At 38.9% G+C, this 13,399-nt stretch overlaps 1 protein-coding gene across 3 annotated transcripts in view; it reads left to right on the top strand.

Annotated features, from left to right (window-relative positions):
- Positions 1-5,162, top strand: part of CAPRIN2 (caprin family member 2) — a 32,789-nt gene extending 27,627 nt beyond the window's left edge. For 2 of the 3 annotated variants that reach the window (XM_026868210.1, XM_026868208.1), the window contains 4 exons: positions 545-730; positions 1,934-2,034; positions 2,726-2,792; positions 4,245-5,162. In XM_026868210.1, the coding sequence (XP_026724011.1) occupies positions 545-730; positions 1,934-2,034; positions 2,726-2,792; positions 4,245-4,813 (923 nt within the window). In that variant the 3' untranslated portion in view covers positions 4,814-5,162. The remainder of the gene's footprint in view (positions 1-544; positions 731-1,933; positions 2,035-2,725; positions 2,793-4,244) is intronic. The other variant, XM_026868209.1, reaches the window with a different exon arrangement.
- Positions 5,163-13,399: the final 8,237 nt, after the last annotated feature.

The raw sequence follows: 13,399 nt of genomic DNA, 5'->3' as shown, positions 1-13,399 counted from the left end.
CCTGTTGCTTGGGGTTTAACCGCGCAGTAACATGTGGTAGGAAAGTCTGAAGAGACTGAACCCAAATATCTAGCTTTCCACAGTTGTCTTATTGCTATCTAAATAAGATTGAGTTTGTCTCACTTGGAAGGATGTCAATGCTGAGATGACCTAGTTTATCAGATAGACCACTGAAGTCTTGCTAGTAGAACAGTGTTGGTTCAAAGTGAAAAATCTTAATCAGGTGTTACTTAGTTTTATTCTAGTTTGGTTATTTTCTTGATGCTGCTGGCAAGCATGTTCTGGCCCATGCAACTGAATCTTGTTGAATACATTAGAGGCCTATGCTGACAGCCTGGACTGTCTACAGCGTGCTTTAGCAAGCATTAGTCTACAGAACAAAAGGGAGGATCCTCATTTATTTGAAGTAATGAAGGGGCAGAACAGGATATTCAGAGCATTTTAATCAGTCTCTGAACCTCCTAATACTGCCCTTGCTTCTCTAGGTGTGGTAAGTTATTACAGTTATAAAAGCTCTGAATTCATCTGTGCCTTCTCTTTTAAGCAGTGAATTATCAACCTGATGGAGCTGTTCCTGTTAGCAATGGTAGCCTTGCCTTTTATCCAGCACAGACTAATGTTATTCCCAGACCCCCCCAGCCTTACATTAACAGTCGTGGGTCTGTCAGAGGATCGGCTAGAGGTGGAAGGTCACTGGCTAATTCATACCGTTCCCCTGGTGGGTATAAAGGTATGTCTGTATTTACTACCACCTTAGGAAAAAACCTGATGTAGTAACACTAGAACAGGATTTAACACAATATGGTATTAAATTTAGTTTCTACATGTGAAACTTCTGAAAACAGGACTTCAAGAGCAATGTGCAGATAAAGGGTCTTCTGTTGTAGAATTTAAGCAAGTTCATTGACTTTTATTTGTAGTCCCTGTACTTTGGGTGTCAGGTGAACTGGCAGAGCAATTTCATGGCCATTTGAATTATGAAAGTAGAAAATTTCACTAATAGGTTATTCAGTTACTTAACTGTGTAGACTTTTCTTGCTATTTCATTTACTGTTCTTAATTTTTTACCCCCTCTATTCTTTCGTTCTTTGTCTTGGCATCTACCTTGCTAACATTCTGGGTGGGTATTTCCTCTTCATGTGTTACTTGTGGTATTTGCCCAAAACAAGGTACTCTCTGCTTAGCACTTCTGTCTTTAATATTACTGGCAGAAACCAGGATTGCGGGGGGGGGAAATGTTCTGGGTTAGTGGAGGGTGCTTCTGGTTTAATAAAAAAACTGAAGAGTTTTAAGAGGACAATCCTTTGGTCTCTGCAAATCAGTTGCTATTCTGCTGCTAGCTGAAGTACTATAGAAAGCTTCAGCTGACTTCAAGCAGATACTAACTTAAGGTTGTTGGTAGCTGTGGCCTACTCCACTCTGAAGTGAAAGGGCACTTAGTCTGTGATAGTTGTTTCAGTTATTGGGCTTTGCTCAATACCTTATAGGAACACATACCAGACAATGAGTTGTATAGTTCTAACCTAACAGCAGTTAGGGTTTGGTAGTATCTCATACAAAATTGCTTCCAATTCCTCTTTGGTAGTTGATCTAATATAGCTAAAGAGGCTAAATATTATAGTAACACCTAAACATGTAACAGTAATAGCAAAAGTGTTTCTTAATTCTATGTTAAATCCTGCCTCTGAGTCTAGCAAGTTTTTCAGCTGTTCCATGAAGTCTCATTAGTATCATAGGCAATTGAGGTCTGTTAATACTTTTAAACATGTAATTTAGATATATCAACAGTGGGTAGTTCTGAGTAGCTAATGAGATGCATTCTTTATAGTAGTGAGACACTGGTCCAAATTCTAAACTAAGGAATAGAAGTGTAATTGCATAATTTAATGAACAAACAATAAAAGATATTTAGTAACTGACTTTATTTGGACAGGTTTTGATGCTTACAGAGGCTCACCTTCAATAGGTAATGGCAACTATGGCCAGCTGCAGTTCCCTGGTAGAGATTATGCTGGAATGCCATATTCACAGAGGGTAAGTATTAACTTTGTTTCCAGTAGCCTTTTGAGCATTGTATACAGGAGTTAAGTCTTCTAATACTGTAGCTTTTCATTATCTTAACAGGTGAACTATTCCTTACAAGCTGGAGATTGGTTTTGTTTCCTAGACAAAACCCTTTTTTGGAACAGTAGACAGCAGTTGATGTCAGTTCAGATGGATAACATCTCTGTAAGATAGGTTGATCTTAGTCTGAAGGGAATCTCTGAAATGCAAACAGATGGCAAAAGTGGTATAATGAGTATTTTCTATGGATTTTAAAGATGGTACTCAGTGCTTCTGTAGCATAAAATAATGAACTCCTAAATGGACTAAGAATGTGCTTAGGCAAAAAAGTACAAAAAAAGTCTAAAGGTTCCTGGTGGGAGAAGGATCTTCAGCTTTGAAATGAAATATATTCTTCTTTACAGAATCAAGGACTTCTAACAGACCTGAGATTTAAAGTATTGCATAATGAACTGAACTGAGCTTATATTTAAGAAACTAACTTGATAGAACAAGCATTGAAATAGCTCTTTAATGTCATACAAGCTACTGTAAAAGTAGATTTTTCCATAAATAAGGCTGTTTATCTACATCTTAATTCTGAACTCCATTGTTTCTGCTAGACCCACTTGTTCTCAGATTTGCTTGTAGCCATCTTCCTAATACTTCTGTTCTCTTTTAGGATGTTAATTACCAGCAGTGCTATAAACGAGGTGGGATAACTAGTGGTCCTCGAGCAAATTCAAGAGGTAAGGCAAACATCAGGTTCCCAGTGGTATATACATGTGCTTGGGTGTAGCAGATGAAGTGGAATGTTACTGAGAAGTGAGAAAGTGTATTGTCACCGTTCAAACAGATCAAGCTTGGTATAAATTAACCAAGCTATATGGAAGTTTAACAGCAGACTTCATTTCACAGTTCTCAATTTGGTGTCTTCACATGTCTAAGTTCTGACATAATGGTACCTTACTGAACTTTCTTCACAAATTAACTGACTAGGAAAACACACAGAGGGTAGTTCTAGTGTTGCATTTAGCTTCTTCCCTTAATTGCATGGTCTTCCCTGATTCTAGGTAAGCTATCAGATCCCAGAAACTTTGTAAGATAACTTTTTCTATGAAAAATTTTTTGGGAATACAGCTTTACTCTGTACTTCCATGCTGGAGTACAAAACCTAAAGAAAAACATAAGACTAGCTGTTTGAATCCAATCATGAATAGCATGTATTTTGAGAAGTTGTAAACAAGATGATTTAATCCTGCTGTGTATGTGCTGGAGAAAGCTGGACTTACAATTCTATAGGTAAGAAGTGAGATGAATAGTAACTAGAGATTGCTGCCTTGAATAAAGGGGAATTATGACATATCATAGGAAAATTTTAGGATGAAGCAGGTAATACCTCAATCTGAGGAAGGACTCATAGAATATACTTCAGAGGAAGAGAATTAAATAAGGGATTGAGTAAACAGTTGACAGAAAGACTCAGCATAAAGATACAGTAATTTTACTGAGATTTAGTGGATACATTAAAGTGTTCCAGTGGAAATAACAGTAGTTTGCAACTTGAGCATGACTGGTCTAAGTTTCTCAGATCTATCAGTGTTTCCATTCTAGACCCTTTTGACTTGAATATTTGAAAAGATAAACTGCTTTATTTTGGGGAGTGGGATGCAAAAAGCTTAAACAATTCTAGTTCTTCAGACTTAAAATATTCTATTATCATAAGTTGATATGACTGACTTGGGATGCAACTCCAGAAGAACAGTATTGAGGTAACTTACTTGAAGTGCAAATTCAGATCTTGAAGGTGACTAAATGACTACCTGAATCTTGGTAATTCTGTCAATTTTTTCAGAAATCGCTCTTCATCCCCACTGAGAAATTAGCATATGTGTTTTATGCTGGTATACGTATGTGGCAAATACAAAAGCTAGAACTATTGTATGCTACTGCCCTCTTCTACTTAAAAGTATGAAAAGTGTTTTCTTGTAGTTAAATTATGGCCCATCTTGCTGAATGCAAGTGTGATGAACGTAAAACAGCTTCCAAGTTCTGTTCTCACTGGGGTCCTTTGACAACTTGATGTAGCTGAAAGGCAAATCTGTTGCAAAGCCCATATACTTGCTGCATAAGATTATGCCTGCAGGTTTATGGGTATGATTCTGTTATACTTATTTATCATTGCTAATGATCTTTAACAGCAGGGTGGAGTGACTCCTCTCAGGTGAGCAGTCCAGAACGAGACAATGAAACCTTTAACAGTGGGGACTCTGGGCAGGGAGACTCCCGCAGCATCACCCCTGTTGATATGCCAGTGACAAGCCAAGCTGCCACCATACTACCAGTGCATGTCTACCCCCTCCCACAGCAGATGAGAGTTGCCTTCTCTGCCGCTAGAACATCCAACCTGGCCCCTGGAACTCTAGACCAGCCAATTGTGTTTGATCTCTTACTGAACAACCTTGGAGAAACTTTTGATATCCAGCTTGGTAGATTCAACTGTCCAGTGAATGGTACATATGTCTTCATCTTCCACATGCTGAAACTGGCTGTAAATGTTCCCCTATATGTGAATCTCATGAAGAATGAAGAGGTCCTAGTGTCAGCATATGCAAATGATGGGGCTCCTGATCATGAAACAGCTAGTAATCATGCAGTCCTGCAGCTGTTCCAGGGAGATCAGATCTGGTTGCGTCTGCATCGGGGAGCCATCTATGGAAGTAGCTGGAAATACTCCACCTTTTCGGGATACCTCCTTTATCAGGACTAAAATCCAGTGCGATGTTTACAAAAAAGCTGCTCCAAACACTTTGGTGGAGGGGGGTGGGACTAGCTTTGCACTTACTACTGACTTTATAGAAGATATGTGGTTCCATTATTGGGGGAAATGATGGTCCTGTTGTGCAAGGTGAAATCATGGATTTGGGGTACTGAATCAGCACTAATTTGGCACTTTATCAGTTGTGATGTAGCCTTGCTAGTAAAGCTGTGAATGTATATTGTTTGCACTTACCCTAAACTGTATTAATGTCCAGCTTACTACACTATTGATTGCCTCAAGTATGGGCTATTCACAATGCCTTGTTGTGCCTCAATAAAAGAAGTTAATATGCATTTTAGTATTAATCTTGCCAGTGGTCTTTATTTTTAAAATATATCAAACTGAGTTTATTCCTGACGTGGGGTATACCTGCATATTATTACATAGAACTGGTCTTCAAGTTTCAGTAATGCAGGGTAAACAGTATAGTTTAAGTGAGGGTACTTATTTGTTTAGTTTTTGCTTGATGTCATTCTCAAGAGTGTTTCCTTGATCAAAATAAATTGATTTAGTTACAAACTTGCTTTTCTTTTTAACCAGGTCAAGAAATTAGAAGTGAATTGCTACATACTTCATTAGGACTGCTTATTTTAAATGTATATCCTGTCAAAATGTAGCTTTGCCACATCACCTGGCCTTCAGTAGCAATGTAGTTGAAATTCTTAAACTTCAAAACAGTCACTGAAGGATTGGTTCACACTTATTCAGCTGCAGTATATTTTAAAGTTAAAATTGACCCTTGTCAAACACAATTGTATATGGCTTCCCTCCCCCATGAGACTTGAATCAGACTAATGCAAGTAATCTTCTCCTTTCAGAAGAACTGCTGAGGAACTTAGTATTTGTAGTTGGAGCCTGCTGCTTGTATTTAAATCAAACCTGAATACAAATGCAAGGAAGTATTTATGAAATTCCTTTCTTACAGCTAATAGCCTACCTGTTGACCAGTCTTCAGCAATCGCTTGTGGCCTGAGAACAGAAAAGCCATGATGTGTGTCCTTGTCTAAGCTGCAGCATGTCAAATACTATAGTGTTTCAATGTTTAAAATGGAAGTATGAACTAGTAAGACTGTGGGTCCCTAGTGCTCTCTACTTTCAAAAGCTTCAATAGTTTGTTTTAGCAGTGAGGAAGTACTTTAGTGTATTCCAGTAGCTAGTGCAAAAGCCTGACTGGTATATCTAAGGATGAACTAAAACTATGCAAAGTAAAAATAGTTCAGTGATCTGCTTTTTAAATAAAAGTAAAAACCTAAATAGAATAAACTTCAGACCTGATGTAAAGCTGCTGTTTCTTGGTAACCAGTTTCACAAGCTCCAGCTTCAAACAGTTCTTCCCTGCTACCATGCAGATGCCAAAACATGTTGTCTGGCATGACTTCATAAAGTTGCTGGCTTAAAGATCTTGGGTTTACTCCAAGCTTAGATTTCTTTTTCATGTAGATTTTTAGAGGGTGATAATACTTCAAATCTTGGTTTAATTCATTTAGCAAGTTCTGAGTTGAGAAGTCTAGGTAGGATAAAGATTTAGGGAACCTACTTTTTACCAGTATGGACAAAAATGTCAAGCCTTAACTATTGAATACTAAGCCCATATTTTATCAACATGCTAATTCTGACTTTAGCCAATAGACTTATTTCTATAATACTCAATAGAGGGTAAGTGGCAGGACTTTAACTAGGAGTTTTTTCTTAGACTGTTAACTCCCCTTGTATATTAGTATGGGAATATAGTAGATAGGCTGAAGTGCCAGGATAGATAATTTTTGTCTTACAATAGTGTTGCAGCAGTGGACAGACACACTTCATTGCTTTTCTAACAGACCTGCAACTCCAGATGTTTTTTTTCAGACAGGTAGAGAGTACTGACCCAGTCATCCCTCTCCCAGGCTGTCTATATAGGGACTAGTAAATAAATGAGCACTATTGTGCATAGAGCCTTGCACTAAACCTGCCTTAGTGCAGGCTTCTTCATTTAGCATGCAGGTAATACTACCTGGTTTTATTATATGTACTTGTTGATATATGTTTTAAGAACAAGTTAACAGTACTTCTAAGCATTGCTAATAAATTTGCCTATACAACCTCAGATGTGATTACCGTGAATACATGAAACACAGGTTGTGTTCTAATGCTCCAGTTCAATTAAGTCTGGACAACTGCTTGGTGCACCTATGTTACCATTTGTTTGAGACTAATTGTACTGGGAGATCTAGTAAAGCTTTTATGCATCTGTCTTGCATGTATAGATAGATAGCTGAGGTAAACTTCTATTTTTGAGCTGGTTGTCCCTCTGTAGAAGATGGATTTTGAAATTTCTAGCTAAAAGAATACACACTATCACAGCCACAAGTGTGCAGATACGATGAAACATGGAAACTAATCATTATCCCATTCCTCAATAGTAAACTTGACTGTAAATTGTATAATGGATGGCTCTAAGAAACTTCATATTTTTCCAGGCTTTATCAGCCTGGATTGGAATAATCTCTACCAGCTACTTTAAAATACAATGTGTGGTTTTCCCTGATATTTGTTATTAAAAAAAATACAACTTGGACAATTATTTTTCCCATAAAACAACTGAAAATATGATTGATTTTATTCTATGGTTTTCTTACGTATTTTACCTTCTTGGCTAGAACTACTGGTTTTCACTGTGTTTCTAGACAGAGTCATGAGTACAGCTCTAGCTAACCTCTGTTACAAAAAGGAATATAATTACAATTGAACAGTTTTCAGACAAGATGTGACTCAAAAGGCTAGTACTGAATCTTAAATGCTAAGACTATGTTTAAAAAAATGCTACAGCAGACCAAGCAGAGCACCTTTTTTTTTCACACCAAGAGCTGGCCAAAATCCACTGGTAGAAAATTGCTATTCTAATCTTCAAAATATCTAAACACATGACTTCATATGATTTCTCACTATGAACACTAGGATATTGATACCTTATAACTCATTCTTTATGCTTCTAGATTAATAATTGTTTTTGAAAGCTTCTCTAAGTATTTCAAAGTATTTAATGCATTATTTACTGACAGTTTTGGTCTGCCTCAGTATATGCAGACTAAAGACCTAGATGAATATATTTATTTCTGGGCAAAGCATTTAACAGGTGAGTTTTACAACTTGAAAATATTTGAGGTAACACTAGTATAGACTTCATGTAAATACTGTCTGCTAGTATTTTTTTTCCTCTGTAGCTGTTAAATGAAATTGTTTGAAGTGTTGCACTAGGTAATATGCCTTAACTATATAAGGAAGATAATCAGGAGGTCTAATTAAAACATACACAGGGATATCACAGTTCTGCTAACTTCCTATTGCTGTCTTTGCTGTGCAAATCAGATACCACCTAAATTCTTTCCAGTTTTGTTACCTTGGGCAGCCTGCTGAAACTATAAGGATGAGGAGCTAACACTAGATTTTAGAGTGAATTTCTATGTTTCTTTGAGTTCAGTGAAATACTGGAACTACCCTGAAATGGGAAGATGTACTGGTTTTGGCTGAGATAGAGTATATTTTCATCAGAGTATCTGGTATGGTGCTATGTTTTGGATTTGTGGCCAAAACACTGTTGATAACACAGGGATGCTTTAGTTACTACTAAGCAGTGCTTACACAGTGTCAAGGCCTTCTCTGTTTCTCATGCCACCCTGCCAGAGAGCAGAGTGGGGGTGCACAAGAAGCTGGGAGGGGACACAGCTGGGACTGCTGACCCCAATAGACCAAAGGGGTCAGACCTCGGACTATATGATGTTGTGCTCAACAATACAAGCTCGGGGAAGAAGGAGGAAGGTGGGATACTCGAGTTACGGCACCTGATGTCCCACGTAACTGTTAAGCATGGTGAAGCCCTGCTTTCCTGGAAACAGCTAAACACCTGCCTGCCGATGGGAAGTAGTGAGTGAATTCCTTATTTTGCTTAGCTTGAGCGTGCAGCTTTTGCTTTACCTATTAAACTGTTCTTAACACACGAGTTTTCTCACTTTTGCCCTTCCAATTCGCTCCCCCATCCCACAGGGAGGGAGGGAGTGTGAGTGGCCTGTGTGGTGCTGAGCTGCCTGCTCATGGGGTTCAACCATGACAAAGGGTTTCTTAAAGTTTTCAGAATGTTAATGGACTTGTGATTTCTGTGTTTTTTCCAGGTTATGGAAGTGAGAGACCATGAATGATCTGCCAGAATTGTTATGGCTGCCTTTCTGCAGCTAAGAAATCTTCCATCCTGAGGATACAGTGGTGGTGCAGAGAATGTCACTGTTCTGTTGTACTGGTTCAGTTTATGTACCTTTTCCTCCCTGACTGCTCTAAGTTATCTACAGCTGCTCTGACAAAACAGTCAGTGGGGGAGATGGCTTTGGAATTTTAACTCTGATCAAAGGCTTGGCATACATTTATCTGCTGCAAATCATCCTTGCTCTTTATCAAATCTATACAAGTCTTTTGAGAAAATTGTTTGAGAGTCTTGTGGAGGATATGAAAAGTCCATTGTGTATTCTAATTGGAGATGTGCTAAACCATAACCAGATAAAAATAAGTTAACTCTAGTTATGCCCTTGTTCACAAGTCTCTGATCAACTTAATTTTGTGTCTTTTATCCCAACTATAAACAATTCTATTAAGACTGAAAAAAGCTTATACATTTGTATCTGCTGATGAAACAATTCCAGATGGTCTTGTACTTGGGGGGTGGGGGGGTCGGTCATAAACAAAGGAAGTACTAATTTGGCTGGAGAGTACTAGTTCATACAACTTTTGGACTGTTTGGGTCTTAGATGAATAAGGTCTGTGGTTGATACGGAGTTAAGGATTTATGCTAAGTACAAATCCAGTTACTTTGTCATTAGTTTACTACAATGAAGTAAACCCTATATTGAAACCAGTTGATTACATTTAGCTTGTAGCATGTCACACAAAGGATGTCTTCTTTCTCATACTTTCCTATGAGTATCTCTGATTAACTACAACTTACAACCATATGCTATCATAAAGGAACTTGGCTGGCATGCTAATAGAGCTGAAAGTATGCCAGCAGAAAGTATGTTACATATAGCATTTAGCTAAAGCCTGCATTTCAAAACAACCACAAGTCAAAGGACTAATTCTGAGTAACCTGCAATATGTAAGGCTCTTCCAGTTTTTCTCCACCTCCCGAAGTTCTTGAACTTGATCAAGTTATCTTGATAGCAACTCTGTCAGGAACTTGGTCAGATTTTTGTTGAGGTCAAACTTATGTTGCTTTAAAAATCCTTGTGTTCAGTAACTGAGTTTCAGAAGTGTTATACTGCACCTGGAGAGCTCTGGAGCTTTAAAAAAAAAAAAAAAAAAAAAAAAAATCTTTGCTTTCCCTTATCTCCCCACCTCCCACTTATTCACATCCTTTTCTTTCTGTACTTGCAAGCTGGAGCAACTTGTATTTCATTTTACTTGTTTTTTTAGTTTCTTTGTATATCGCTTGCCCCTTTCACATTGTATCTTCTCTCACCAGCAGTGTTAGATAGATGACAAGAAAATCTGAGAATTTGCAGAGTAGAAAAACAGATTTTAAAAAACCCAAACAACATTCTAATTCAGTTCCAGATCCATTATTTTGAAGTAGGTGAAGGCCAAAATATTAACAGAATCTTTGCTCTAACAAAAAGGCATACAAGTTCTTGCTTATAAGAAGTTACTTTCATCCTGAAGTTTTTGAAGTTACATAGAAATATTTCAATTAATACTAAACTTATTTTTAGAGTAATACAGTATTTATGGTGATTCATGTTTTACAGAAAGAGTATCAGGCATACATCAAACCCAGCACACAGTTAGACTAAAATGCTTGCAACAATACTCCCACAACTAAATCACTGCTGACACTACAAAGGAAACAAGCATTGTTGAACTGGATGTTACTTGATTTAGAGACTTGCTGGCATTGCCCCATTGATGGTGTGCACAAAAAGTGGGTCTTAAAACCTTAGGTGTAAGATCTTTTCCACTTTTTTTTTTTGTAGTGAATGTTGTGTGTTAAAAGTGCTTGTTTTAAATGCAAGTGGTAAGTGCAATAAAATGATGAAAAACATTTTAGGAAGATGTTAAAATAGCCTTTAAGCATATTTTGGTCTTTATGGATATATTTTACAACATCAGCTCCACAGGAGTAAAGTACCTCAATGAATAAATTTCATAACTTTTAGGTTCACCTACCACAGATGAATACACAGAAATGTAGTAAAACGGAACTGCTTTTAAACTGTCCTTAACATGCCAATTTGGAAAAAGGAAGTAGACATATAATATTACAAATCTTTTGAAAGAACTTCATTTTAGTATCGTACATGATCCAGGATCTTTAAAATGTGCAGTTTTCACTGGACTATTATTATTTACTATCTTAACCAAAATAGGAAAATTACAAAGAATTACCATAATTAACAATATATATACTTTATATACTTATGTTAGTTTTTGTTTATATTTTACGATTACTGAACATACTCCTGCCTGCTTCTAAGAAGAAATGACAAAGTAAATAAAGTTTCTACAATTTCTTGCTAGATGCTGTAGAGCTGGACTACTGGAGAACAGAAAAACAGCTCTTGAGTGATAATGATCAGGTGTTCTGCACCACTTCAGAAAGTGATGAAAACCACAAGAGCATGCACAATCTCCAAATGCTAGGTAGGTGTAATTAATTTTTATAGCCAGATTCTTTTTTAATTATAGGCAAACTTATTAAGGGACTTTTATTTTTTTTTTGGTATGAAGTTATTATAGTATTAGCTGCTTTAACATTTACCTTGTAACAATTTAGGAACTTAAGTGCTTTAGTGGCAGTAAATATGTCATGGCAAGCATTACCATATAGTCCCCTTGGTTAGAGAAGGGTAACCCTACAACAAACGGCACTCCGGTGCATTCAGCAGTGTTAAAAGTATTCTTCAGTATAGGTCAAGTAAGTTGAAGGAAGTACTGCTGTTTTCTTAACTGAGGAGCAGTAATGAGAAATGACATTTTACATTATAATTGTCCAATTGTACTCTTAAGGCATCTATATAATAGGATGATTTTGTACCTGCCCTTGTGTCTGACTCTTTCGAAACACAGCAAATAGCCCTTCTGTTCTTTCTACCAGTTAATAACATGTCTCTGGTTTGTAAATATTACGTAAAACATCACCTGCAGAAGTAACCAAAGGATTTGGCTCACTAAAATCATATTAGTCATGAGCTTTTTCTGGTATGCTGTTGGTTTGTGAACTGCACCTTTGACAGTCATCTTACACCTGCACAGATGTTTAAATCTTCCTTTGGTTCACTTACATGTTCTATCATTTAAGAGGAAAAATAGGACAGAGGTGGAGAATCACAATGGGGCAAATGCTTGCAGTTAGAAGTGGTGGTTGTATGTTCCTGACAACCTGAGTGGTAAGCACCTTCCACCCACTTTCACACACGAACACCATTAAGATAAGCAAACCATTTTCAGGGTCTACAAATCTACATAATGATAAGGATCATTAAAAAACATGCTCAGAAGCATAGTAGCAATTATGTGTCCCAACCGCACATTTTCTGAAGCACCTTACAGCAAACTTCTGTCTCTCTGCCTGTTGCAAGTCTTTCTTGTCCAGCTGCACATACCTTAGGTACCTGGATAACGTTGGTTCTCCACTATGAAGCTGACCTCGCCCCCATTCTGTCTTGGTGTTCTCACTTTTAATTCTTGAGCGAACAACTCACATGTTAGCAAATACAGAAACATCAAGACTGGTACACAAGCAGGAAAACTACTAGAAAAAAGGCGTAAACTATTAAGAAGAAAAACTAGGTTATTTCCTGGTTTTGTTTTTTAAGGGCGGTACAAGTATGTGCTGGCAAAGACGGACGGCGCAGAGGGTCCTAGAAGCACCCCGTGAGCTGCGCAGTCAGATGTCTGTGGGACTGGTGTGCCTTAGCCAGTGCTGCCGCTCACTGTACGGTACCAAAAGAGGCCACCGGGCAGCGACGGACGGAGGTACCTCCACACAACTGCAGCAGCGGCGGCTGCTCGCTGGCAGCAGTGCCGGCCCCGGCCCGCGCCGGCCCGGCTGTCCCTAGCCCAGCTGACCCCCCGCCGCGGTGCGGTGCCACAGGGCGCGGCTTCCCCCACATCGCCACGACAGCGACGGTTTGTTATCAGCCGAGTCTCCTACTGATGTCTGCAGGATGGGGCACGGGGCAGACGTGTCTGGGGGCCGTAGAGGAGCCCGCAGGCGCACACGCACCGTGAAGACAGCGGCTGCCGCGGCCCCGGCCGCTCTCTCCCTCTGGGAGTTGGGCGCGCCGGACTCCACAGCCCGCGTTCCGCACTGCAACATGGCCGCCCCCACACAACTACCGCCTAGAAACCCGCCCCCATCCACCACAAGCCATCCCGGCTGACTTTTTATCCGTACAACAAGATGGCGGCCACCCCTCGCCGACCTCTGCACGAAGCCGGAAGGCGGCGCTGCGGCCGTAAAGCAGTGCCCGTTTCCCGATACCCAGCTGTCGCAAACCGGTGAATGGCTCG

The sequence above is a fragment of the Athene cunicularia genome, assembly GCF_003259725.1.
Source record: "Athene cunicularia isolate RWA chromosome 1 unlocalized genomic scaffold, athCun1 chr1_part2, whole genome shotgun sequence".
Lineage (NCBI taxonomy): Eukaryota > Metazoa > Chordata > Aves > Strigiformes > Strigidae > Athene > Athene cunicularia.
Note: the sequence above shows the minus strand (reverse complement) of the source record. Positions and strands in the feature narration are given on the sequence as shown.